Below are 22,928 nucleotides of genomic sequence, written 5' to 3'. Positions count from 1 at the left end.
AATACACACAAGAATGCACACTGGTGAGAAACCTTTTTCCTGCGCAGTTTGTGATCAAAGATTCACTGAGAAGGGAAAATTAAGAATACACAGAACACACACTGGTGAGAAACCTTTTTCCTGCGCAGTGTGTGGTCAAGGATTTACTGAGAAGGGAAAATTAAGAATTCACACAAGAACACACACTGGTGAGAAACCTTTTTCCTGCGCAGTTTGTTGTCAAAGATTCACTCGGAAGGAGCATTTAAAAATACACACAAGATCACACACTGGTGAGAAACCTTTTTCCTGCACAGTTTGTGATAAACAATTCACTGAGAAGAGACAATTAAAAATCCACACAAGAAGACACACTGGTGAGAAACCTTTTTCCTGCACAGTGTGTGGTCAAAGATTCACTCAGAAGGGTTATTTAATAAGACACACAAGAACACACACTGGTGAGAAACCTTTTTCCTGCACAGTTTGTGGTCAAAGATTCACTCGGAAGCAACCCTTAGAAATACAAGCACACACACGGGAGAGAAACCTTTTTTCTGCTCTCTTTGTGGTCAGAGATTCACTCAAAAGGGATCTCTAAAAATACACACAAGAATGCACAGTGGTGAGAAACCTTTTTCCTGCACAGTTTGTGGTCATAGATTCACTCAGAAGGGTTATTTAATAAGACACACAAGAACACACACTGGTGAGAAACCTTTTTCCTGCGCAATTTGTGGTCAAAGATTCACTCGGAAGGAGCATTTAAAAATACACACAAGATCACACACTGGTGAGAAACCTTTTTCCTGCACAGTTTGTGGTCAAAGATTCACTCGGAAGCAACCCTTAGAAATACACACAAGAACACACACGGGAGAGAAACCTTTTTTCTGCTCTCTTGTGGTCAGAGATTCACTCAAAAGGGATCTCTAAAAATACACACAAGAATGCACAGTGGTGAGAAACCTTTTTCCTGCACAGTGTGTGGTCAAAGATTCACTCAGAAGGGTTATTTAATAAGACACACAAGAACACACACTGGTGAGAAACCTTTTTCCTGCGCAATTTGTGGTCAAAGATTCACTCGGAAGGAGCATTTAAAAATACACACAAGATCACACACTGGTGAGAAACCTTTTTCCTGCACAGTTTGTGGTCAAAGATTCACTCGGAAGCAACCCTTAGAAATACACACAAGAACACACACGGGAGAGAAACCTTTTTTCTGCTCTCTTTGTGGTCAGAGATTCACTCAAAAGGGATCTCTAAAAATACACACAAGAATGCACAGTGGTGAGAAACCTTTTTCCTGCACAGTTTGTGGTCAAAGATTCACTCAGAAGGAAACCTTACAAATACACACAAGAACGCACACTGGTGAGAAACCTTTTTCCTACGGAGTTTGTGGTCAAAGATTCACTCGGAAGGGACCTTAAAAATACACACCAAAACCCACACTGGTGACAAACCTTCTTCGTGCTCTGTTTGTGATCAAAGATTTTCTTCCAAGTGTCAGGCTGAGACACACAAGTGTGCCGGTAGGAAAAGCCATCATCAAGAAGCTGTAAAAGTATAAATTGAAAGTAATAGATACATTTCATTGACGTCACACAGACCACGTGTTTTTGTTTACAACGCCATTTTGTACGGCAAGATCGTGTACATATCATGGCTCGGAAGCAATAAGTGTAAACTATAATGTTTTAGCAACGGTTATCGTTTGATCTTTTGTCTTGAAAGTCCTTTGACAAACAAACACTGGAACCAGAGGTGATTGAGGCACTTGTGCTGGAGTGAGGAATAAAGAAAGAAGCCACATGTGAAACTTGAGAACAAGTATCGTGTTGTTATTATTCGAATGAGCTACTTCGTACTTCTTGTATAAAGCAAGTGTAGTGTGATTGTGGTTGTGTTGACGTCACCGGGGCGTGACAAGACAGGACGATAAGGAAGTGAGCTCGAGAAATTGGCGGGTGCAAAAGACAAATAAATATCACCCACGTGTAAAAGTGCAGTTGAACTCACGTCTATGTTATTCAATAACACGACAGCAACGCTACGGAAGTATAACTATGGACTCACGAAAAAAAACTGACTGTGAAAAAAAACAACAACAACGAGGAGGCGTTCTATGTTCCAACTCATCCAATTTACCAGATGCGTGGCGGAGATTCAAGCAACACGCCGAACACGTTCACAGGAAACATAGAGCTTAAGAGGAAAAGTGCAGTTTCCTCCTGCTGTGGATCGGCGATAAAGGACGGGATGTCAGCAATATTTGGACACTGACCTTTAATCCGTTCAAAACCCTCCAAAACCAAAATGCTGGCAACACAAGCAAGAAATGGCCCAAGCAACAAAGGCCAAAGTGTGAAAACTGCTCAGCTGGGTCACTGGGCAGCAACGAATATTTATTCATTATTATATTGAATAATAATATGAAAAGTGTTCATTTGTGACAATTCTTCTATTTCCCGAGCATGATAAAGTCCTTGAAATCCTTCTTGAGGATGATTAGCTAACCAAGAATCTTTTACTGTCAATGACCTCAACAATAATCAACTTTTAATATCTTTTACCATTAGAACTATTTGTATGCTCACCTATTGGTGATGAAAAGTGCCACACGTCACTTTGTACTTTGTTACATTTTTTATGTGCTAAAATAAATCTTGACAATAATTACTGTATGTTGTGTATGTTAACAATACACAGAATTATTTTTATCCTGTACTGCAACAACTGTCCAGCAGTCCTTGCAAACAGATGTGCAGCCTCGGCCTAAAGACATCCGTGGCAGAGAACTCAGACCGAAGTCCCAGCAGCAAGGAGGTTGATTGCCAGAAAGGCCAACCAACCCTTGGACCACCGTGGCCGGACCCGAAACAGGTTTTCCGATTGATGGACTGACAAAAGAACTCCTTTCAAATGTGCTGCATTTAACATATTCCCCTTGTATGAAGTTTTACAAAGGCCTCCTAAAACCTTAATATCTACTTCTCTTTTAGTGATGAATGTGATTACTTTTGAAATCTTTTGTCAGTATGTGTCCAACATCCACTGAAAAGTTTCCGACGAGTTTTGGGCGGAAATGTGGTACAAGCTCTTGGAATCCACTCATCCATCCATTCATTTTCTTCACCGCTTATCCTCACGACGATCGGGCCTATCCCAGCTGTCAACGGGCAGGAGGCAGGGTACACCCTGAACTGGTTGCCAGCCAATCGCAGGGCACATTGAGGCAAACAGCTGCACTCAAAATCACACCGAGGGGCAATTTAGAGTTTCCAATTAATGTTGCATGTTTCTGCAATGTGGGAGGAAACCGGAGTGCCCATGCAGGGACGGGGAGAACATGCAAACTCCACACAGACAGGGACAGGATCAAACCTTGGACCTCAGAACCGTGAGGCCAATGCTACCGTGTTGCCTGAAGACTTCCGCTCAACTCACAATTTACAACGTGACCACCAGCTGAAATAAAACAGCTCCCTGACAAGTAAGCGACAAAACAAAGCCCGTTTCCACCTGGTCTCGAAAGTTGGCTGCGGTAAAAGCAAGATGGTGTCAGTATTAAATTTATAACAAGAAATGACTGGTTCTCTAATTTACAACCATGTCAATATCAATTTGTAATGTGTGTTGTGTGAATGACTGTATCTGAGAGAATATTTGATGTATTTTCAGATGCAAAGATCCATTTTTGTTTTTGGTAGTTAGTAAGATGGTTCTGTTATATTGTTCACAAAGTTAAATTTATGATATCCTTGGCACATGTGCGAGGATTCAATGTTGGTGCCTGGCCTTATTCATGCATGGAATGATGGGTGGGTGGATTCGTGTCAACGGTGAGTTGTAATTTTTGTTGATGACGATCTACTGTGAATCTAGAAATACTTCATGTACTTGTATTAGTGCTGATTTCATGGTGACAAAAAATATTCAAATTTTCTGGTTTCAAAGATTTCTTTTTATGTCATGTCAACAAATTCATCTGTAGTGAAAGATCTGTAAAATATATTAGCGATTTTTGTATAAGCCCAGGATGGATCCCTCGTCACGGGAATGATTTCTGTGCCTTGAAGTGTCCACACCACAAAGTCACACTTGGAACAGACGACAATGCATTTGATGCCTTTTTAGCTTCAATGAGCCAGTAACCTTATCGAAGTCCTTCCTCTCAGCCGCTTGCTGGGGTGGGTGTTTCATCTCTGGCTGACCAGGCCCACTTGACCTCAACGATTCCATCCGGTGACGCTCCAAGAACACCACTTGGAGAGAGTCCGAGTCCTGCTGGCGATCCAGGCTGGCCAGTGATGTCTCTGCAAGAGTAACAGGTTCATGAAGGATCCCCCAGTCTACAGCCTGAAAAAAAAGTTATGCTCAATTTGGATTCATCATACATGTAATGGAGTTTAGCGAAAATAAAAATGATTTAAATCTTTAACTTTAATTAGTTCTTTAATTTTGTATTGGCCTGGCAAAGTCCTGCAGAGTGAGGGAGGGGAAGAGTTCCATCCAACTGCACCCAATACTCGACCAAAGCTGCAAGCAGTGACGAGATTCTTCCTGAAGGCAGACAAAAATAATACAAGTCCCAATTGTTTATTATAACTGAAAACATGTAGCAGGGCAAATATATTATTTAAGCTTGGAATTATGACATTGTTGACACTGAATTATGACATTATTGTTTTGACATTCAACAGCCATATTACACTGGCGTATATATTTTAAATATTTGCTTCTGAATAGTTTATGTCAATAGTCTTGTATACAAATAAATCACAGTTGTATGCACGATTCCTAAATGAGACAACCATCCATCCATTTTCTTCCCCGCTTATCCTCACGAGGGTCGCGGGGAGTGCTGGAGCCTATCCCAGCTGTCAACGGGCAGGAGGTGGGGTACACCCTGAACCGTTTGCCAGGCAATCGAAGGGCACATAGAGACAAACAGTCGCACTTACAATCACACCTAGGAGCAATTTAGAGTGTCCAATTAATGCTGCATGTTTTTGGGATGTGGGAGGAAACCGGAGTGCCCAAAGGAAACCCACGCAGGCACGGGGAGAACATGCAAATTCCACACAGGCGGGGCCGGGATCGAACCCGGGTCCTCAGAACTGTGAGGCCGACACATTACAAGCTGAATCACTGCGGCGCCTAAATGAGATGTCACAATTTATAATTATAATTATTCAGAGTATCAACTTTAAATTTGTTTGCTCATAAATTGTACATTACTCGATGACAAGGCGCCGTCAACAACCAACTTTGCAACAATGAACAAGCGGATTCTACTTCAAGTCTATAAGCTTAAAACAGGAAGTTAATGTGATCTAACAGTCGCAATTAATTTCAATGTTATTTAACTTAGTTGAAACATAAATGAGTTTTTTTTCCCACACACGCTGCCTTTTGGTTCATAGGTTTGCGATTGACACTGCTAGAGAACCAAGTCTAATGTTCATTTTAGTCTATGCTGTAGGATCAGAGTCCATAATTGAGACACCGTTTAAACAATGCAAACTTTGCCCCAGACCCCAAAAGGAATCCAAATATATTGAAACTGGGAAGTCATGCTCAGCTCCAGTCGCTCCACTTCCTGTTGATACGCAGACTCCGTCTGGACCGTCTTGGATGAGGCAGATGACTGTGGTGACTCAGGGTTCTTTCCTACTTGATGAAAGAACACGATTGATGGCAGTTTACTGTTTATTCAACTTGGCTTTCTGATTCTCGACTTGGTCAACTCACCATTTCTTATTCAAGGATTACCGTGAAGAGTAATTCACTTGTACCTCAAAACAAAATTAAAATCTTCTTGCCTTATGATTGGAAATGCCTCCCTCAAAAATTTCTCGACTCTTATTTTGAAGGGTATACCCTGGAGCTCAGCATTTTAGAATGAAAAGTAACTTCATGCCACTTTTTTTTCAATGGATGGAACCAAATGCGATAAAATCTTCACGGTTTCCTTGACTCAGTGATAAGGTTGGTTGTGATTCACACATATTGCTTCAAAGATGGCGGCCTGTGGAGCAGCTGTAAAGCGTTGACCTCACAGTTCCGAGGTCCCGGGTTCAATCTTGGACCCGCCTGTGTGGAGTTTCCATGTTCTCCCCTTGCCTGTGTGGGTTTTTTTTTTTTCCGGGCACTCCGGTTTCCTCCCACATCCCAAAAACATGCAACATTAATTGGACGCTAAATTCCCCTTAGCTGTGATTGGGAGTGTGGCTCTTTGTCTCTATGTGCCCTGTGATTGGCTGGCAACCAGTTCAGGGTGTACCCTGCCTCCTGCCCGATAACAGCTGGGATAGACTCCAGCACTCCCGTGACCCTCGTGAGGACAAGTGGCAAAGAAAAGGGATGGATGGATGTTCATATTTTCCTCCAAAAACATAGACAGTATATACAGTATAAGGTGTCCAAAAAAATTTATTCACACTTTAAATAATTGTAAACCTGACGTCTATTATAATTCAAATCATTTTTAACATGTAAAAGAATTTACAAATATCATTATTCAAAGTGTGTATACATTTTTTTTGGGACATCCTGTATTTTTAAAACTGATACTCCAGTTAATGTTTTCTTTCCAAAAGTGCACAGGTGAGGTGAATGAAGGTGATTGATGAAATGACAACCATCACTAATTAGGACACAGGTGTTGTGCATTTATCCTCAACTGTGATTGGTCCTCAGCCTGGTTAAATTCCGTATGTGTCTCGTGTGCACTTTCCACTTCTTCGTTCTCATCATGACAACTAACCTGTTTGCAGTTCTGCTGTGGTGCGCCACAGCGCTTTCCAGTCTGCTTGCGGCGCCATCTTGTCCGGCAGTCACCTGTGACAAGGAAAACGTGACGTCGGCTGCGACTTTCGGTGTCCGACACATCAATGGAAAGCACGAGCATGGATTCAGGTTCAAGCTGCAGGAGGTCCAGAGCAGCAAATATCAACAGGTTGGCACTTTTCAAGTTTTCATCCTAGTTAATAGTTGTCACCCTCCTCCTTTTAAAAAAAAATGAAATAAAGAGAAATAAATTTTAAAAAATTAGAAACTTGTGATGCTGATGAGGACTCCTCCTGCAGGCTTTGAATTACTTCAGCAATTTTGTTCAGAAATGTTTCCTTTCTTGATTCTTCATGTGTATATGCTATCACCTGGTGGCCAAATGGATAATGTCCTTCATGTGTAAGTAAGTTTCTTTCGGCTTGTCCCTTTCGGGGTCGCCACAGCGTGTCATCTCAGATGAACGCACATATGTTTGGCACAATTTTTACGCCGGATGCCCTTCCTGACGCAACCCTTCTCAGGGAGTGGAGGCCCCAGTGGGTGATGCATTGAAATATGACATCTGCCAACCAAAGCATTTATTACAAAGTGTAAAACTACAAACTCTAAAAAATTATATATATATATATATATATATATATATATATAAATACCAGAACATTGAAAGTTTTACAGCCCCCTCACACACATTCTAAGTAAATATTGCAAGAAGATTTTTGAATAGATTTAACCGGTTCATATAGTGGCTCCCTCCCATGCGGAAGGTCTTGAATTTGTTCCTCAAATCTTGTGTAACCCCCCCCCCCACACACCACACACACACACCTAAGGAAATTACACTTTCTATATTTACAGTGATTGTGGAACTTGGAAGACTGCACTGAAGATGCATGCTTGTGTAACATGGGAGAGAATGGGACATTTTATGGATTTTTTTTTTTTTTTTTTAAGTGTTTTTGGTACAACCACCTTGGCCTAAGAAAATTTCTCATGGTATTTAAAAAGCGAAATCGAGCCTGTGACCGGTGAATCACGCCCCAATTCTGTCACGTGGTGCAGCCGGGAAAGCGGGGCTTCAGATGTAATTTCTGGCCCTTCCCCCAAATGAATAAAGTATTGATGTGCTCTTTGCATAAAGGCCTCCTCCATTAGTCGACAAGTCTTGAAGGGCTGGCACAGCTCAGCATCACTCGTCGCCAAATCATGATGGTTCCATTCAACGTAGTGTGGATTTCCCTCCCACCCTCACTGTACTGTGGCATTCCCAGTTTGAAAAGTTCTATCACACGTTTTTATAAACATTTATTCAAATGTAACTGACAGTGTGTAGGATCATTTGGCCCAACCAGAAAGCCGACCAAGGTTTGACTCATGAGGTGGAGATGTTTGTGGCACGCCACCAAATTATTTCGGATCATGTCTGTTCCTCCATGCAGGTATCAGGAGGTTGCCACATTGATGTGAATGTGAATCTCATGCAGACCAAATGTCACTTCACCAACCCCAAACCTGATGACCAATGCGAGCTGTGGCGACGGGATGAACGGGTACATTTTAGTTCTGTTCTGAAAGATTACTGCTGCTCATGTCGGTGACATGCGAAGTGTCCTCTTGTTGTTTAGGGTGCAGTTGCCACCTGCAGCATTGAATTCTGGGTGATGTGGGGTGTGGCCAAAGTCACCAGACACGAATGCACAACCAGACCAGGTCAGTTTCTTTGCCTTTTTCGAGGGGGGGGATTAATCAGAGTGTGGTGTTCCTGGTTTTAAATGAATTGATAAAATTTTCAACGTGGGAGGTAGGTTTGGGATAAATTTAACATTTAAAAAAACTAGTTTAGCTTCTGATGTTGCAGCTTTCACTTTGGAGTGATACTGGGGACACATTTAGAGCAAAATATTTTGAAGTTCCTTTTTGTTACAAATGTACTTTTTAAAGATCCATACTTTTAACTTTCTGGTATCATGCCACCTGTGTCCAGAACTTACCAATGAGAAGTTGTAGACTGTTTGTCCGTATTGCCCCAAGTTATTGCCCCAAGTTGTTGCCTCTGGATGACCCGACAGCGGTGAAGGCTGTGCATGACTCTGGTTAAGTTCAACCGGGAGAGTCAACACCAGAACTACTTCACTCTGATGGAAGTGGCTCATGTGACAATGGGGGTAATATTTATTTATTTCTCCCCACATTTTTGTTTACTTGGTCACATAATTTAACTCTTCCCATCTCAGTCTATTCCATCCATCGGCACGGTTACCTTGCTGAAGTTTGCCTTGGTTGAGACCACGTGTCCCAGAGGCGCCAGGAATACTTTTGTGCCCTGCACCCCTCGCTGTCCGGACAGAGCTGTGAGTTGACTTTCATGCTAATGGCTAGTCCTAGATGAACCCATCTAAATATAAAATGGCTCTGGATCCACGTGATTCTTGTGACTTTTCTGTTTTCAAGAATCACACCTTTTGTCAAACCTCTTACTACAACTTGCACGGACAAGTGGGAAAACTTGTGTGAATTCTATCCCCCAAAAGTAAGAGCAGCTCGTTCAACTTTTTTTGTTCTCCACAGAATCCAGGCCCCTACCCAACTGACGTGCCAGAACCTGTATGCAGGCCGTTGTTCCACCAAAGTCCAGAAGCTTGTGTGTGCAAAGCACGGCTGAACAACCCGGATCATGCGATCCACCACATTTGTCCGTTCCCGCTTAAGTGATATTCCTTGAACTATTTTAATAAAAACAAATGTGCCTTACTTGCTGTGTTGTGCATTTGTCTGAGTTCCAATCATTGTTGGTGGCTGGGTCCAAGTTTAAATGGTGTCCAAATTCTGTACTGGCACCATAGACTGAAATGAACACATGATCTGTTTCTCAAACAGTATTAAAATCAAACTTGAGTTCAAAGGCAGTGTGTAAGTTACATATAGCGTCCTTTTACTTGGAGCAACTGTCAGAGCATGTTCCTCACAGTTCCAAGGACCAGGCTTCTAAATCCTTGAGCCACTGCCAAATTAGCACTTTAAATTCATTTTCGTGACGTAGCTGTATCTTATTTCGAAGGCTTGTTTAAACTTTACTCTTTCGACCAGTTCAGACTGCTCGGGCTGCGGTCACCAACAGGGAAAGTGTTCCGACACATTTCAGCTGTCATGGAGTGTTTTAACAAGTTGAACTGTGTAGGTATCTTTAGATAAAAAATTGGAATGGTTGGTTCTTTTTCCATGTCTTGTTTTATTTCATTATATTGTAATTGATATTCACTACAATCAATTCAAACTACGTAACCATACCCCCACCTTCCTGGTCCATGGGAAAACATGTCAAGCATTGACTGGTCTGCAGTAATTTAAATGAATTGAGTGTTTGAAAAGGTTGGGGACCACTGTTCTAAAACATTGTCCAGTACTGTTTCAACTTTTCTAAAACTCATTTTGATCAATAAAAATCAGAAAAATAGTCCACAAAAATATAAGTCTCGGTAGAGACACTAGATTTAACATATACTAATTCTGCAACATCTCAGATTTAAAAAAAATTATCTTTAATCAACTGTTCTAGTATACTAATTCTTAATTTTCTCTTTGATTTGTCACTCTCTACAACTGAAGAAGGATTCCCTGTAGCAGTATTTGTAGTGATACTGTGTTATTTGGTACAGTAGCCTTTGTTTGCAATTACAGAGGTCAAACATTTTCTGTAGTTCAGAGTTTGCACACACTGCAGGAGGGATTTTGGCCCACTCCTCCACACAGATGTTCTCTCGATCAGACAGGTTCCAGGGCTGTCACTGAGAAAATTGGAGTTTCAGTTCCCTCCAAAGGTTTTCTCTAGGGTTTAGGTTTGGAGACTGGCAAGGCCACGCCAGAGCTTTGATATGTTGATGTTTCATAGCAGGGATGTTGTTCTTGGGATGCAACTTATCGTTTGTCTTCCTCCAAACACAATTAGTGGAATTACGGTGAAAAAGTTCCATTTTGGTCCCATCTGACTACAAAGGTTTCTCCCATGAGTCCTTTGTATCATCCAAATGGTCATTGGCAAACTTAAGACTGGCCTTGACATGTGCTGGTTTAGGGAGGAACCTTCCGTGTCATGCATGATTTCAAACCTTGACGTCTTAGTGTATTACCAACAGTCACCTTGGAAACGGTGGTCCCAGCTCATTTCAGGTCATTGACCAAGTCCTGTTGTGTAGTCCTGGCCTGATTCCTCACTTTTCTAAGGACCATTGAGACCCCATGAGGTGATATCTTGCATGAGGCTCCACTCCGATTGAGCTTTAGCTTCTTCCATTTTCTAATGATCGCTCCAACAGTGGAAGTTTTTTCACCAAGCTGCTTGGCAATTTCTCTGCAGCCGTGGGGAGTTGTACAATTTTGTCTCTGGTGTCTTTGGACAGCTCTTTGGTCTTGGCCATGTTACAAGTTTGAGTCTTACTGATTGTATGGGGTGGACAGGTGTCTTGATGCCGCTAATGACCTCACCCAGGTGCATCTGATTCAGGATAATACATGGAGTGGAGATGGACTTTTAAAGGCAGACTAAGAGGGTCCGAATTCTAGCTGATAGACAGGTGTTCAAATCCTTATTTGCAGCTATATCACACAAATAAATTGTTAAAAAATCATACATTGTGATTTCTGGGTTGTCCCGTATGCAGGTATTAAGTACAGCAAGCAGTGATCAAACGAGCCAATGGGTGCACGAGGAATTGCACGATATGCATTTTTGATGGGTGTGTAAGAATGACCTCAGGTGTTATTTGCCCTTGTTGGACATTTAACGTACTGCTTATATTTAGGGAGTTTGTGGTTAAGTTTAGATGGGTTAAAGTCTACGAGGATAATGAGCAGCGAATCTGGGTGGGTTTTTTTCTCAATCTCGTTTATCTGCTTGACGAGTTTTAGCAGTGCTGCGTTCATGCTAGCTTGAAGCGGAACATTAACACCAACTAAGATGAAAGAAATCACGTGGTGAATAAAACGGCTTCCAGTACAAAACCAGCAACTCAAAAAGCAAGCTTCAGTGTGTGCTGAGCTGTGTGTCTTCTCATTCATCATCCAAAAAAATACATAACACAGAACCACTACACAGCGACAGGGAAAACACGAAAACTCCACACAGGTATGGCTGAGATTAAACCTTGGACCTCAGAACCGTGAGGCCAATGATTTACAGTTGCGGTACCGTGTTGCCCGTCTTTTCCCAATTTCATACATTTTGAAAAAGCTCCATGAAGCAATTAAGGTGGTGCTAAAAAAGTCTTGAGAGCTGTCGGCTTACTCCTGGTCTTGTGTCATGATTCTAAAAGTGGTGTCAACAACAAAGGTTTGTGGCTCGTTGGTCTAGGGGTATGATTCTTGCTTAGGGTGCGAGGTCTTGGCTTCAACTCCTGGATGACCCCCTCTAAAAGGTTGTCACGTGGTATACCATGTGGCAAAAACATCTCTCCTTTGGCTTGTTGGTCTTGTGCAATGATTCTCAATTATTTCCTATTACAAGCTCCCAAGAAAAAAAAAAGAAAAAGAAATTGAGAACCCCCTCTTCCAGAGCCCCAAAGAGTGCACCTCATAGTGTACACTGTCTTTTGTGTGATGTTACCTGGGATGGGCTCCAGCATTCCTGTGACCGTTGTGGGGATAAGTGGCTTAGAAAATGGATGGATCATTCATCCACATAATTGGGAGTGCACCACCAGAACTACTTTTATTTTCACACATGCACACCTTTTCACCCCATGACTACAACGACTATAAAGAATAAACCCACAATGCATTGCACATTTAACATGCCAGTAAAGTGTATACCTTTCCCGGCCAACGGAAGCCGATATTCTCCCCGGGGTCCCAGCGGTTCAGAACCACAGACGAAAAAGAGTTGGCGTGATCTCTGTGTGGGTTTTCTCCGGCCACTCTGGTTTCCTTCCATTCCATGAAAACATCAATGGTAGATTGATTGAAGAGTCATCATCATCATCATCATCATCATCTATGTGACACTTCTACCCATTTTAAGTAGTCACTGATTTATTAATAAAAGAGTGTGCAGTGCTGTATATGAATGGCTTTAATGCTGAAACTGGAAATTAATGATTATCTAGAAAATATTCATCTGAGTTCCTTAAACGCTGAAACAGAAATGGACACAATTTTCAAATGATCCTACTTTGTTCCCTGCCTGACGATGGCAGTTGGGGGTCTGCAGGAAGGGACTTGAGATGCGAGGTGAGGCCTGCAGCCAGACTCTCTCAAGTGCAAGAGGACCAGGAAACCGAGAGAAAGGAAAGGAAAAGCAAACTGAGTGTCCAGGCAGCTTTTTGCCACTAATATTTTATGTTTTTGTTTTTGTTTTTAATGCACTTCGTATCCGACCGTTGAGTTCGGTCTGGATTTGAGTCACCAAATTAGCCGGGAACGGTTTCAAACATCGACACAATTCTCCCATCACCACTTTAAAGGACTAAAACACAATTTAAACCTCATTTTCCAGTTAAACGGTTGAAAGAGGTTGGGCGAGTGGAAACCCCAACATAAACTTGCTCATCAGCCTCGTATTCCTTACCTGAGCTTGTCAACAACAAGACGCGTTTGTGATCAATTCGTGGATGTTGAAGAAACGTCGAACGTGAGTAACTTCATAACTTATACGACGAGGGCTGTGAGGACTGAAGAAATTTAACAAATCTTATCTCTTATCATTCGCATCGAAGCTGCTTGGCCTAAGTTAGCCTACCGCGCTAACGTATTGCCTGCATCGAGTACACAACGAGGACCAAACATCAATTCTCGACTCAACCACAATGGGCCTCAACTACTAGTGAGGGCCATTGTGGTTTGAATCCCCTCCATCCACGTATCCTTTAAATCGTCATATCCTTTATATTTTTAACACAGGTAGTGTGTGATTTGTGTACCTAATGTGCTCTCTGTGTTTATTGTGATTGCTTTCATTTGACCTTAACTTTTACATAGAGTAGGTAGGCTGACTTTGTTTATCTGATTGCTTCTTTTTTATTATCTGCAGCCCGTTGGGCAGCACAATATTGTGCTACCTGTCGGCCTGTCCCAAGCCCGGATAAATGCAGAGGGTTGCGTCAGGAAGGGCATCGGCCGTAAAACTGTGCCAAACATATATGAGCTTCATCATGCGAATTCTACAACAGTTAGGTCGTGGCCCGGGCTTCCGACACCCGCACCTGGAAATGTTAATCTACAAGGCATAGGTAGAAATTCAGATAATGTAGTTTGAAGACAAAAAAAGAGAAAGAAAGCGGCTTAGTCAGAAAAAGAGGAAGGGGAAGGCACAAAACCTACAGTTGTATGTAGGGACTTTGAATGTTGGGACGATGACAGGAAAAGCTCAGGAGTTAGTTGACATGATGATTAGGAGAAAGGTTGATATATTGTGCAGCCAAGAGAGCAAGTGGAATGAGAGTAAGGCTCGACGTTTAGGTGCAGTGTTTAAATTATTTTATCATGGAGTTGATGGGAAGAGGAGGTACGCACTGGAAAGGAGAGGAATGAAGATTAGCCGAAGTAAAACTGAATATATGTGCGTGAATGAGAGGGGCGGAGGAGGAAGAGTGAAGCTCCGGGGAGAAGAGATAGCGAAGGTGGACGACTTCAAATACTTGGGGTCAACAATACAGAGCAATGCAGACTGTAGCAAGGAAGTGAGGAAATGGGTCCAAGTGGGGCGGAACAGTTGGTCTGGTGTTCTATGTGACAGAAGAGTATCCGTCAGGATGAAGGGGAAAATTTATAAAACAGTGTTGAGGCCAGCCATGGCGTACGGATTCGAGACGGTGGCCCCGAAGAAAAAACAGGAAGCAGAACTTGAGGTAGCAGAAATGAAGATGCTGAGGTTCTCGCTTTGTGTGAGTAGAATGGATACGATTAGAAATGAGCTCATTAGAGGGACAGCCAAAGTTGGATGTTTTGGAGACCAGGTGAGAAAGAGCGAGCAGATTTTGATGTTTTGGACATGTTCAGAGAGTGAGTATGTTGGTAGAAGGGTGCTTAGGATGGAGCTGCCAGGCAAAAGAGTGAGAGGAAGACCATAGAAAAGGTTGATGGGATGTTGTGAGGGAAGACATGAAGGCATTTGGGGTTAGAGAGGGAGATGTATGAGATGGGCTTAAATGGAGAAAGATGACACGTTGTGGCGACCAATCACTGGACAAACCGAAAGAAAAAGAAGATTTTGTTTTTGTGCCTCAACACTAATTCCTCTAGTGTTGTTTTGAGTTCTGTTTTTCACTTGAACGTAAATTTCCAATGAAAGTCAGACCTGAACACTTTTCTTTTTTTTTGCAGTCAAACAACATCGTAGTTTCCAGTGCAGCACTTATCTCGTTTGCCCCGTCCTTCCTTCGTTCCTCCAATCCTTGTTTGCTTTCTTCCTTCCTTCTTTCCTTCCCTTCCTTGTTCCAGTGTTTTTGCCTCCTTCCTTCCAACCTTTTTCCCATCATTTTATCCTTGTTTTTCTTCCTCAATTCATTCTTTGCTTCCCTGTTTTTCCTCTCTTCGTCATTTCCTGTTCCGTTCCTTCGTCATTTTAATGTGTGTTCCTTCCTTCTTTTCTTCCATCCAACAACAGCTCTCTCACGAGCAAGCAACAAAAGACTGCCTGTTTCCACCCGGTCTGGAACCAGGGACCTCTTGTGTGTAAGGCAAACGTGATAACCACTACACTATAGAAACACCTGCACAGGACATTGAACTAACTGACTCATGTTATATCTCTTGTCCACTTTCACGCCGTCATAAAATCATGTGACTTTTGTTTACGTCACCATATTGCCAGTAAAACAAAGCATTGTTCAATGCTAAGTCCGTTGAGACGAAACAAAAATATGTCTTATAGCAACGACACCAAGAGTTTGTCCAAGACCGTTAAACATTTAGAAGGTGATGATAAATACAGGTACCTGGAAACATTAGAGACACTTGGCGTAGAGGATCCATATATAATACTGAAGTCGATGTTTTTGCCAATAAAACAGGTTAATCCAAAGAATTGTCAATCTTGATCATCACTTGACAAAACAAGTTGAAGAATTTGCCTGTCACAACCCGGAGACGAACTTGGCCTGTGCCAATGAAAGCCCCGCTTCCTTACCACGAGACGTTCTGACTTGGCATTCCCGAGATTGGGTCAGTCCTGGATCGTTAAGCAGCTCACTGAAGCCAACAGCTTTTTACAGACAACTTTCGTGGCAGTTTCCACAAAGCTTTGATCACGTAGTGGTTAGTGCTCTGCTTTGTTTCCACGCAATCTTTGTTCAATTCCAGGTTACAGCAGGTATCAAGCCCCTCAGTCGCCTTTTTCGATGATGTTATTTGGCGGGTTGTCTTCTTTGAAGGTTCAATCACAAATATATATATATTTTTTCTTGATACCTCAAGAACTCCTTTATCAACCGCATCTTCCATTTTAAAGTAATTACATACAGAGATGCATCAATTGAATCATGAAATATGTCTTTCTGCAGCAAACGACCTCACACAGGTGCGTCTGATTCAGGATAATACATGGAGTTGAGGTGCACTTTTCAAGGCGGCCTAACAGGTCTTTGAGAGTCAGAATTCTAGCTGATAGACAAGTGTTCAAATACTTATTTGCCTCTATCACACAAATAAATCACATACACATACACACGTTGAATTTTTTACATTGGATTACAGTGTTAAAAAAATTCCATGCTAGAATTTTGAATTTGTACTGTGATGGCAATGAATTACTTCCATAATTGTCTTTAGTTCATTTATTTTTGTAATTCTAAAGGGATTCATGCAAATATCAACCAAAAATTCTTCTTCACAGATTCGTCCCTGCCGTGACCCGGATTCGAACCGGGGTTGCTGCGACCACAACGCAGAGTACTAACCACTATACGATCACGGCTGTTGAAAGCTGCCAAGGTTGTCTTTCTAAATCTGTCACCATGGCAACAAGGCTGAAACCCTGCAGGATGCTGAGCCAGCACCAGTGAAACTGAAAGGTTTTATCTGCATTATCATAATCAAGTGAATCATCTCAACATTTTACTGCGTTCCTAAAAATATTCATTAATATTTGATCCAGAATACCATCCCAACCGCTTTTGGATTCATGCCACTCCCCACATCATCCTATTATTTTATTTCATAAATAAACATTGAAACTCTAATTTATGAACAATTAGAGTCATTGGTATATTCTTCAATTAAATATTAACACTGCAATAACTGTCCTGTAACTGCAATAATGGTCATGACAAAATTAAAAAAGTATGGAAGTTAAGACAAATCCGTACGAATTGGGCGGCACGGTGGGCGACGCTGTGAAATGTTGGCCTCACATTTCTGAGGACCAGGGTTCAATCTCAGCCTCGCCTGTTTGGCGTTTGCATGTTTTTCCCGTGCATGTGTAGGTTTTTCTTTCCTGTCACTCAAGTTTCCTCCCATATTCCCAAGACATGCAACATTAATTGAACACTCTCAATAGTCTCGAGGTGTGATTGCGACTGTGGCTGTTTGTCTCCATGTGCCCTGCGATTGGCTGGCAACCAGATCAGGGTGTTCCCAGGCTCCTTTTCAGAGTATGAAGCTGCCTTGAGTGGAAATGTCTGCATATTTTTTGTTGATGACCGGTGACAACCTTTCTTGCGTGAGGCTTGCAAGGATGGGATCCTTACCCTGCAGTGTTTGTGTCATTTTTAGGATGACATCCTGCTAATCCCATTCCATAAATTTGCTTGAAACAAAAAAGCACAGTCAATGTGTGAGGCAACAACATTTCGGGGTATGAGCTGTTGTTCATGCGATGCAACAATATATGAAACACTACCAACTTTTACAAAGTGGTGTTTAGAAAGCTGAGCTTAAGAATGTGTTTTTTTCATTTAATTTCTTGAAACGTTTTAATTTTGAAGGTGAGGGGGTTCAATCTGAGAGCAATGATGTATAAAATGACCAATTACTGCCATTTCATAAAATGGTAGATTCCTTTTCCCAGACCAGCTATAACAATGCTTTTTCATGTTTGACTTTGTTGATCCAAAATGTCCCGATAATATAAATTTTCTTGAGCATGCATGCTTTTTGCCCAATGCTTTAGTGGTGTCAATATCAATTAAGTGAATGATTGTTTGAAACAGATTGGAAGGAATCTTACTTTTGGTGGTAAAATGTATTTATGATTGTGAATAAAATGTACATCCAACAGTGAGGCTGGCTCCATTTGCTTATACGTCAAATCCATTTTCCCCATTAAAAAGAATGCAAATGTATTTTGTCTATTGGAATCCCCCAATACAAAAATTCTGGCAAAACAAAACAAGAAATGACCGAAGTGACAAGGCCAAAGTGAAAAATTTCAAATTTGGGCACTGTGGATGATCACAAGCAGATGGCCTCTTCACTCCATGATCAGATAGTGATGACATTAGGTCACTTTCTCCTCACTCTGATGATGATATGATTAAAAAGTCCAAATGTGATGTCACACTGATAAAATTCAATGGAAATGTTCTGTGTGGGAAAACTTTAGCGAGTACGAGCAAATGACTCATGAGAAAACACACTGTTGAGAATCCATTTTCCTCCTCAGTTTGAAATTCTTCAAGTAATGGGCTCAGAAACAAGTTTGCCAGTGAGAATCGGAGTGGTCAAGAAGCTTTTATTAAATGTTAATGTTTGGTATCAAAAGTAATGACATACCATTTGAGAAAAATTGGCAGAGCAGCTTGATTTGACTGGCAATTTGGGGCCATGCAAATTGTTACGTCACGTGCACGAGTTCTATTCAAAAAGCCTCCAGTGGGCAAATGTAATAAATTAGTACTGGTCCCGAAATACACAAAGGTATGCATGCCTTGTTTCCCAATAATTTTGTGTCTATATGAAATGATTGATTGAACTAGACTGTAAAGAAGCCTTGACCTTTTGTGGTAAACAAAAAGGTGAAGCTGACGAAACCCTGATCAGCTAATGGAAATTTGGGCAAAAGGGTTTTTCTGGGACTTGAAAACTGGACTTCTCAAGGTCACAGGTCATTGAAAAGCATACCACAAGAACAAGGCCCACAGAAATGAAAAAGATGATCACTTGTCATGCTGGCCACTGCTTGATAGTGGCAAAGGATTCCTGGCCGTTGACATTTCCAAAGAGAGTTTGTCGGGAATTTCAACCTCAGGACCTCTTTCAGTCCTGCTCTCCTTAAGAAGTGTTCCCCAAGAACAACAACCAACACAAAAGAGCGGATGACTTCACAAGTCATCACCAACAATGAAGCACATAACCACAGAACTCAATGATCATTTGGATGACACCCTAAACAAAAATGGACCCTTTACTTACTACACAGGATACCTTGAGAAAGACAGCAAGGTAAGATTTTAGAGCACACTGAGCCACTACAGACTGCATAGCAGGGATCGCCCGGGAGTTGAAACCAGGACCTCTCACATCCAAAGCGAGAATCATAACTCGAGACCAACGCGCCACTTTACCCTCCAGCCACGCTCATCCCAAAAAGCTTTACAGCCTTGGAGGGCCGCGTCATCTCCTCTGTCACCCACCAAACACAGGTATGTAGAAATACCTCAGCTAGCTTTCTTCGTGTTGTTCTTGTAATTTTAATTATTTTCTTGTTTGCTTTGGAAGGTTAAAATGTTTTGCGATTTGTTACGTTTTGCGCTTTCAGGCGACTGTAGTCCCGGACGCAAATTCGGCGAATGAAGCAATTTGCTAACAAACGACACATGAGCAACAATTTCAGTTCTGTAGAAGTGGTGTTGTGATATTTGTTTGATCCGCGTGAGGTCCCTGTTTGGAAACAAAGCTGCTCGGCTTGCTTTCCGTGAAGAAGAGCCCGACGAGAAGCAAAGGATAACATTAACTATCTCTCCGTCAGGGAATCGAACCCCGGTCTTGAAGTGTTATAGCGAGGGCGTGGCACTAAGGACAAACAATAACAGTCCTATTCTATGGACCATGGCGATTTGATGCTTTTCTGACGAGTTGGTTTCGATATAGAGATTTTACAGCAAGCATGGCCAGACATTTTTTACCCCAAATTGTACTTTTTAAGCTGTTAGCCTCTCTCGAATGACTGACGGTGGCAGCGGGAGCTCTGCACGCGCGGATCGTCGTAAATAGTAACCAGGAAGTGTTGTGTGCTCAGAGCCAACAAAGCAAGTGTAACAGCGAGTCGATGATGCGCCGAGCTATTACTACTCCCGCCATTGAGCAAACAAAACAAAAATAACAATGTTCAAGCCAGAATGCACACAGGCGGAAGTCGATGTGTTAGGAGGAGCGTGGTGTTGATGTCAACAATAACAGTCCCATTATATGGACCGTGGAGATTTGATGCTTTTGTGAGGAGTTGGTTTCAGTGTAGAGATTATACATGCAGCAGTGGCCAGACTTTTTAGTTTTTTCCTTCCCCAAATTGTACTTTTCAAGCACTCTGTTTGTCGTGTCTGACCAGTGGCGGGGGGTTGAGCGTATAATGTGTGAATGTGCTTGTGTTACGATATGAACAAAATACAAGTGTGTTCGAGTTATCGTAAATATATTTATTATGGACTTGCAACAAAGCCAGCTCCTACACACAGATGCAACAGTATCTTCCTTGAAGTGGCCAAGGACAACTCCATCATAACCAAAGAATGTGCTACATCATCACCAAAAACTGTACCTTTGTTCATTTCATCTGCTCACCCCTCCTTTTGACCTTGTGCGTTTTCTAGTACGTGAGAGGCTGGTTCAGAACGTGTTTGGAGTCTGTAACTGGCCTTTCTCTCACGTCCTCCTGATCAGAAGAAAGAAGAAAGACTTGTCCGTTATTTGTGCAATTATTCCAGCAAGTTGGGTGATTTCTTCAGGGTCTCACATGCCCCTCGAACTGCGACATCGTAACGAGACCCCCGAATTTTTTTCTAGAACTTGAAAACTGCACTTTTCACAGCCACAATTAATGAAGAAGCATACTGCAAGAACAAGGTGCACAGAAATGAAAAACATGAGCACTTGTCATACTGGCTGTTGAAATTTCTTGAGATCTTATCCTATTTCATTCTCGGGACCCCATTGAGTCCTGCTCTCCTTGAGAAGGATAACCAAAGTACAAAGAACCTGCAAAGAAGAGCACATGACTTCATTCGTTGTCACAAGGGCATCAAGGGTGTTTTAAATGAAGGAGATAATGACATATCTCATTGATCACTACAGATGGAATAGCTGTGGTCCTCCAGGAGTTGAACCTGGGACCTCTTACACCCAAAGTGAGACTCATACCTCCAGAGCAACGAGCCACATCAGTCACCATCCCCGTAAAGTTTCGCAGCCCTGCATGGTTGGGTCACCTGCCATCCACCAAACAGTGCCTATCACACTCCTCATCTCCGGCAATCACCCTGAAACCATATCCCTCTTTGTCATTCCTTCCTCTGAGATGCCTGTGGTTCTTGGTATTCCCTGGTTTCAAATTACAAGACCAAAATAGACTGGACTCATTGAACTATCACTAGATGGAGTCCTCGCTGGCGCTGCCACTGCCTGGTTTCTGCTGTTAGAGCCTCCAAAGATGCTCCACCTGCTGTCGACCCAGTGGACCTCTCACAAGTTCCACAAGAATATCGTGACCTCTCACCAGTATTCAGTCAGGATTTAGCAATCGCTCTCATGAGTCTGCTCACTGTGGAGTTTGTCGTTCCTCTGGGAAACGAATCACTCATCATCCTCGTACTAGTATGAGTACATCATGCCTTGGCATATCACAACCAAATGAATCATTCTTAAGTTCTTTAGTACACAAGTTCAAGCATAAATCACTCAGTTCTCTTAAGTCCCTCCTATTCAGGACATTAACGAAGGTTGATGCCATTTTCCAAAGCTGACAAACACATTCAAGCAAGCTTCGATTATGGTCCATCTCAATCAATTATCATGATGTCAAAAGTTTCATTTCAATTCAAAAAGTGAAACTCATCGAGATGCATCATTTTTTTGATACATATATAATTTTGATTATTATAGCTTACAGCAAATGACGACTCCAAATGCACCACTTCTAGAAATAAAAATGTAACAACCAATTCAGAAACATAAAATTGATCTATTTTTATATCTAGAATCTAGCCAGTAATTTCCCCTCTGAAAAGTATATTTCCAAGTGATTAATTAATATATGTGTGAGACCTGAAATCAAGTGAGTTTTCTTCTACCACATTCATTTTTCTGATTACCACAACTTTGGAAAGAGTGATGCGCACACAATATTTTCAAACAATATTTATTATGGTGGCACTCGACTCAACATCGAATGTGATAAGCGCCTCATGTACAACAGCTTGACGACAAAAACAAAAAAAACTCTGCCGGAGACCATCTGTTCCCGGAAAACTAGTACAAGAGTCTCCTCGTTAGTATAGTGGACAGTATCTCCGCCTGTCACGCGGAAGACCGGGGTTCGATTCCCTGACGTGGAGAAAATGTTATCCTTTGTTTTTCATGGGGCTCTTCTTTGCGAAAAACAAACCGAGCATGTTTGTTTCCAAACAAGGACCTCACGCGTGTCAAGCATATATAACAACTCCAGTTCTACACACGCCCACTGTGGTTTTACACATATTAAATCAGTGATTGACATAATTTTTGGGTACGAGCTGTTGTTCATGTGGTGCAATGATACATGACAGCAATGTATGATATCATGCCAACTTGAACAAACCCATTTGGAAACTCAAGCAAGCTGTATTCTTCTTTTAATTTCCAGAAAACTTCTTAAAAAAAAAGTTATTCAAATATGGACCCATACACGACAGGGGGTGTGTGGCTCACACACACACACACACACACACAGAGATGCTCACACAAACACAGACAGACAGACACACACAGCCACACAAAAGTTTCAGTTTTCATGTGAAAATATTTACCCAGGTATGTGGTTACTCTGATTCAAATATTGATGTTTCTAGAACTGGCATGGGTGGTACAGTGGGTCAGGTGGAAAGTGCTGGCCTCACAGTTCTGAGGTCCCGGGTTCAATCCCGAAGCTCCCTGTGTGGAGTTTGCATGTTCTCCCCGCGCTTGCGTGGCTTTTCTTCTCACATCCCAAAAAAACATGCAACATTAATTGGACACTCTAAATTGCCCCT

At 41.9% G+C, this 22,928-nt stretch overlaps 2 protein-coding genes, 2 non-coding genes and 1 pseudogene across 6 annotated transcripts in view; 2 read left to right on the top strand and 3 right to left on the bottom strand.

Moving 5' to 3' along the window:
- Nucleotides 1-13: 13 nt before the first annotated feature.
- On the top strand, nucleotides 14-1,799 carry LOC133493992 (gastrula zinc finger protein XlCGF49.1-like). Its single transcript, XM_061808007.1, has 2 exons — nucleotides 14-23; nucleotides 787-1,799. The coding sequence occupies exons 1-2, from the start codon at nucleotides 14-16 to the stop codon at nucleotides 1,416-1,418; spliced, it is 642 nt and encodes a 213-aa protein (XP_061663991.1). The 3' UTR covers nucleotides 1,419-1,799.
- Nucleotides 1,800-3,930: 2,131 nt separating this feature from the next.
- LOC133493507 (CASP8 and FADD-like apoptosis regulator) overlaps nucleotides 3,931-22,928 on the bottom strand; it is a 34,233-nt gene continuing 15,235 nt past the window's right edge. The window contains exons 2-5 of one of the 3 annotated variants that reach the window (XM_061806942.1): nucleotides 12,944-13,022; nucleotides 12,586-12,699; nucleotides 4,431-4,551; nucleotides 3,931-4,347 (exon numbers count right to left, since the gene is read on the bottom strand). In XM_061806942.1, coding sequence (XP_061662926.1) covers nucleotides 4,444-4,551; nucleotides 12,586-12,699; nucleotides 12,944-13,022 — 301 coding nt within the window. In that variant the 3' untranslated portion in view covers nucleotides 3,931-4,347; nucleotides 4,431-4,443. The remainder of the gene's footprint in view (nucleotides 4,348-4,430; nucleotides 4,552-12,585; nucleotides 12,700-12,943; nucleotides 13,023-22,928) is intronic. The other 2 variants (XM_061806941.1, XM_061806943.1) reach the window with 2 other exon arrangements.
- LOC133493504 (antihemorrhagic factor cHLP-A-like) lies at nucleotides 6,706-9,531 on the top strand (annotated as a pseudogene).
- trnav-uac (transfer RNA valine (anticodon UAC)) lies at nucleotides 15,408-15,480 on the bottom strand. The gene has a single exon. It is a non-coding gene; the product is annotated as a tRNA-Val (tRNA).
- On the bottom strand, nucleotides 16,613-16,684 carry trnah-gug (transfer RNA histidin (anticodon GUG)). Its single transcript has one exon. It is a non-coding gene; the product is annotated as a tRNA-His (tRNA).

Source organism: Syngnathoides biaculeatus, chromosome 20 (genome assembly GCF_019802595.1).
Source record: "Syngnathoides biaculeatus isolate LvHL_M chromosome 20, ASM1980259v1, whole genome shotgun sequence".
Classification (NCBI taxonomy): Eukaryota; Metazoa; Chordata; class Actinopteri; order Syngnathiformes; family Syngnathidae; genus Syngnathoides; species Syngnathoides biaculeatus.
The sequence above is the reverse complement of the archived record's forward strand: the minus strand, read 5'-3'. Positions and strand labels throughout refer to the sequence as shown.